This window comes from Anomaloglossus baeobatrachus, chromosome 4 (assembly GCF_048569485.1).
Source record: "Anomaloglossus baeobatrachus isolate aAnoBae1 chromosome 4, aAnoBae1.hap1, whole genome shotgun sequence".
NCBI lineage: Eukaryota > Metazoa > Chordata > Amphibia > Anura > Aromobatidae > Anomaloglossus > Anomaloglossus baeobatrachus.
Genome location: NC_134356.1, coordinates 569,189,193 through 569,194,672, shown reverse-complemented (window position 1 = coordinate 569,194,672; position 5,480 = coordinate 569,189,193). Strand labels below are relative to the sequence as shown.

Below are 5,480 nucleotides of genomic sequence, written 5' to 3'. Positions count from 1 at the left end.
TTGCTTCACTGGGGGAGTCCGGTGTACGCCCCAGAGGATCCACCATCACCCGGACCTAACAATATGTAATTTTGATGACTTGTCTATTTTTCCCTCTTGCTGTGAGATATGTATGAATAAATTATTTTCTATTTTTACAATGAGGTAGTTACTGGTATATATTTCATGTTTTCTATTTTGGCCTTGACTATTATTGCCCTTTTTTCTCTCAGGTTCTTTTAAAGTATGTGCTATTGGGTATAGTTTTTTGCCAATTGTTAATATGGTCTTTTTATCTGTTCTAATCCGGTTTTCTCAGAACTATAAAATGTTGACATTATTTCTCATGAGTAATTAATAATATAAAAAACTCAAACAATGTACCAGTAAGGCATTTCTTTCTTCCTCCCGCCCTCCAAAAACAGATTGAAAATTAACCAAAATGTCTGCTGTATCCAAAAATAATACCAATGAAAAGTGAATGCAAGTTATCACCACATTACATGCTCCCTATGCTCTGAAGCAGGTGATTGTAAAATACCTATCCATGGAGATACAAAATAAATCTACTAATACAGTACATGATAGTGAATGGTCCAGTTTATTACTGGTAAAAATAATCTTAAGTTCCTCTGTACCACTAGTGGTGTGAGCTCCACCAAGGGCAGAGGACGATACGTTGCCAATTTCGTGTTGTGTTTATCCATCGACACTCAGGAGAGGAAAAACCCCCTGTGGGGGAAACCTCTAGGGAACCATGGCCTAAGGATAAGTGCCCTTCCCTGGGGGCACGAGGCAACATGTCATCCAGAAATGCTGGTCCGTGGTCATATTACTGACTCCTGGTAGGATTTTCATGGTCTCCAGCTTCTTCTATTATTCAGACACTGCAGATGCAGCTGCAACCCCTAGCCCTGATTATGGCAGGGCAGAGGAGTGGATATGGCTACACTGTAGGTCACGGCCCTCAGGATACTTCTAGTACTGGTGGAATAGGAACCGGTGAACAGCAGTTCTCATAGCTGTTCACTTCCAGCGTTTTATCCTTCTCCAGATCCCATGGAAGACGTCCTTCACAATACTGCCAAATGTCCTGGAGGGAGAGATAATAGGTTAGAAATGATTCTTATATCCCAATAAGAAACATGAAATGGGGCTGTCATGAGGGGAAACCACCTGTAGACTAAAAGCAAATGGATTCCACACTAGACCCTGTTGACAGATCCATAAAGTTATGAAGGGGCCTATGAAACCCCCCTATCCCCATCCCATTTACACTGACTCACCTGCGATGGGGTTTTGCCGGTTTTGGTATCGGTTTTATGACCTTCCATCCATCACTGGCAAACGTAAATCCACAGAAGAGTTTTTGATCTTCTTCAGCTATTGGTGGTTTAATGGCTTTGGTGAAGGACGGGACATGTTTCATTTTATATAATGTCATCACTTCTCGCTGCGAAGAGAAGATACAAGAACCAGTGTTCATAAAGAAGAAACACAAACAGAAATGTGCTGCTGCCACTATATTCTCTGGGTCATTTACTTACAGAGGGTAGCTGGAATGGTGGACACGCTCTGGCTTCCTCTATATCTGTCCATTTGATCTTCTTAAAGAATGGATGATCTCTTATGTTGTCCACAAATTTCTGCCGACTATCTGGGTCCTTATCCAAGAGCTGGGAACATATAATAAAGAAGATTATTCAGTCTCCAGTCGTCCTCCATTTTAATTGTGTATTTCATTATATATATCCGCTGTATTACTGAGATGTGTCTTTATACTCACCCCCTTAATAATGGCTTTGAGTTGGGGATCCATTTTCTTTGGGAAGGCGGGATCATCATTGATTATTGCTTTAATGGTGGTCTCATCAAATTCACCTTCATAGAATGGATGGCTGCCAGTAGCCATCTCGTATATCACCACACCAGCAGAGAACCAGTCCACTGCTGTGTTGTAGGGCTTCTCTAGAAAAATCTGTGAAGACATGAAAACGACAATAAGAACATTGTTCAGACAGCAGAAGACATGGAGATGTCCAGCCTTGTACACAGTGATCACTCAGGAACATGTAGATGTTTCCTCACCTCAGGAGCCCTGTATATATAGGTTCCAACCAAATCTGAAGTCTTTGTATCGCCAAAGATGTTCATCACTGCAGTACCGAAATCAGCAATCTTCAAGTGACCGGTTCTGTCCAGTAAAATGTTGTCTGGTTTTAGGTCTCTGGTAAAGGAAAGAATTTATAAAATGTGATAATTGTTATATTAGCTAGGCTGATTATGTATTATGGCCTGAAATATCAAGTGTCTACAGGGGGCATGAGGATGAGGGTATAGAAGTGTTTATACCATGTCTACACAGAAGACGTGCTGCAACCTACCTGTGTATGATGCCTCTGGAGTGGAGAAACTGCAGCCCACAGATCAGCTCAGCTACAATAAATCTAATGAGCAAATAAGATAAAGCAAACAACATCCATCATTTCAACCACTAAACTACGAGACTAATAATGACATAAAGACGGATTGTTCCTGACAACCATCATGTTCATCTAATATATCCATGTTCTGTCTTACCTGGTGGCTGAAATGGGAAGTGGGGCATTGAGTGTCAGGTAGTCTCTAAGGTCTCCTCCGCTGAGATATTCCATGACGTAGAACACGTAGTCCTATGATAAAACAGAGGAGATAATAGGTGTTACTGGTATAGTCTAGATATGGGGCACTGGTGTTAATGCTATAATACATGTAATACTATGGTAGTGACCTAGAAGAACATTGCACACAGATGGCCATATAGACAGACATTTATAGAATATATAGCAGACTCAGAGCCAGGGGCTTAACGATAGCGGTCGCAGAGATCACGACTGTGACCGGGCGCGGCAGGTTTAGGGGCCCTGCGCCCACCTTGCAAAGAAAGAAGCAGCCGGCTCCTCTCTGTGAGAGAGGAGCTGCGCTGTAACAGCAGACGACGCAGCCTCTATGGGCCCCGGAGTCAGGGGGGCCCAGTGCCAGCACCCTTGTCCATCATTGCGCAAAGTAATGATGAAGGATGGAGCGGACTATTGGGGTGCATTATAATACAATGAGGCCTATGGGGTGCATTAAATGGTATGGGGGCTGCATAATATAATATGAAGGATTTTGGGGGTGCATTATAAAACATGAAGGACTATGGGGTAAATGAAATGGTATGGGGGCTGTATAATATAATATAAAGGAGACCTTATACAATAACTATGGGGGTGCATTAAACAGTATGTGGGCTGCATAATAGAATATGAAGGACTAAGGGGGCTGCATTATAATATATGAAGGGTTATGTGGGACCCATGATTCTATATGGAAGGCTATGTGGGAGCCATTATAGTATTTGGAGGTCCATTACAGTATTTGGAAAGTTATATATGAGGGAGAACAAGGATAAAAGCATAGGATAGGAAAGATTTGTGCTGAGGGAAAGAGGCTCTTTCCCTCAGCACCTAGATTTTCCATGCTCTGCTATACATCTTTCCCGCAGCACCCAGCTTTGCCATGCTCTTATATCATGGGAAAGCTGGGTGCTGAGGGAAAGTTGTATATCAGAGCATGTAATACTATGATAGTGACCTAGAAGAACTTTGTACACAGATGGCCATATAGATCTGGCATTGATAGAATATATAGAAGACGCAGAGCTATTAGATCATCAGCCTCTTACCTGGGACTGGAAGGTGGAAAAGGCCCGAGTAATAAATGGACTCTTCCTAGTCATCTCCAGGACCTGTCGCTCTATCAGTACGTCGTCTCTTGAGTCCTCAATTAGGAGCCTCTTCTTCACCATCTTCACTGCCACTTTTTGTTTGCAGGTATTATGTGTGGCCAACATGACCTGGAGGATACAGAGCATTAGAACTGGAGGAAAAGCCCATCCTGCCGTCAGACATGATGAGAAGATGTGAAGCTGTGATGTTCCTAGAGTCATATTACTGCTCCACATCACACACATGAGGAAAACGTCACCACATTTCCTAATACTTACTTTACCAAATCCACCCTCTCCAATTATTTTATGGAAGGTGAAGCTCTCCAGCCCAGTCACAATGATGGGAGATTCAGCTGGAGTTGACCCTGATGGAGAAAAGAAAAGTAAGATGTATTATTCCAATATAATGCTAATGTGGCCTCCTATAGAAATTACAACATGGGGTATAACAATATTACGGGGGTATCAAAGAGAAAAGGCACAAACATCATAATAAGGGGGGTAATCTAAAGGTTCGTAATCCTGTCAATTACTACATTGGGGGCTATTGGCTCTTGGGGTCTTAAATCTGCACTCACTTGCCAGCTGCTTAGTGTCAGCTTTGGGGGACACGCTGGATCCATCATCAGCTTTGTCCACCATCACTTCTCCCCTTTTCCTCTTGTTCTCGATACACTCCTGTATCGGGCTTCCAGGTCTTTTTGAAGACTTCATAATGCTTTGGTTGGTGCCATCTTTTTCACCCTCTGATGATTCTATTTTTCTTTTTTTTGGCACCTCATCTATGCTCTCTCCCTTTCTTTTCCTCAAACTCTCCATATTCAGCTCTATAGATGAAATTCTGGGCTGAGGAAGGTCCTGTCCACCTCTAGAGTGCTCCCGGATGGCGCCTGGAACTGCTCCTCCAACAGGCCTTCTAGTAATCGGTATTATATTTTATATAAAACCAAAATTTTCTAAGCGCAAGTAAAAATCGCCTTCACTCACTAAGTGATGAAAACAAATGGACAATATCCAGGCAGCAGCGACATTCTGATGATTGTTCTATGACATCACACATTGTGACATCATCACATTCTAAAAGGTCACATGACATCCCAAAGGGACTAAAGTCAAAGGTCAAGTGACATCACAGAGAGACCAGTGACTTGAGCCTGGCTGTGAGGTTTGTGTTCTTCAACAGTTATTAAGTCTTTATTATTTATCAGTTTCCATTTGAGCCCATAAAACACCAAAAAAAAACTTTTCCAAGCAAAAAAAATGAATTTAAATTAATATTGTTTTTTTTTTTTTTACATTTTTTTACACGATTCATCACTCAGCTTGAATAATGCAATGTAAATAGTATAAAGATTAATAGGAGGGTAATAAAAGCACTGCTGAGTGTGACAGACAGGAAAAAATATCATCATAAGAAGTTATTAAAAGAATATGGGTGACGCGTTTCAGTGTGGGACAGATGTCTTCATCAGGCCAGGCTTTTATGTTAGTAGTTCAACAAACAGAGTTTAAATGGACAAAAATGAGGGAATAGTTATACACGGACGTCATTGAGTTTAAAGTTGCCTTTCTGAGAAATCCCCTGTTGATTTATTGCGTGTTACTTGGTGTGCTGTGGCATTCCTCCTGTTGTCTGAATAATTCCTCCCTGCTCTTTAGGCTGCTTTCACACCTCCGGTTTTAGCAGAGCAGGCCAATCCGGCTCTAAAACCTTTGTAACGGATGCGGCGACAAAACCGCATCCTTTGCA

At 41.9% G+C, this 5,480-nt stretch overlaps 1 protein-coding gene across 1 annotated transcript; it reads right to left on the bottom strand.

Moving 5' to 3' along the window:
- Positions 1-626: 626 nt before the first annotated feature.
- LOC142301831 (protein kinase C delta type-like) lies at positions 627-4,702 on the bottom strand. Its single transcript, XM_075342863.1, has 10 exons — positions 4,309-4,702; positions 4,007-4,095; positions 3,686-3,856; positions 2,560-2,651; positions 2,364-2,426; positions 2,068-2,206; positions 1,766-1,957; positions 1,527-1,655; positions 1,266-1,432; positions 627-1,072 (listed from the first exon to the last, which is right to left on the bottom strand). Exons 1-10 carry the CDS (start codon positions 4,547-4,549, stop codon positions 1,006-1,008), a joined length of 1,350 nt encoding a protein of 449 aa, XP_075198978.1. The 5' UTR covers positions 4,550-4,702; the 3' UTR covers positions 627-1,005.
- Between the last annotated feature and the right edge of the window lie 778 nt (positions 4,703-5,480).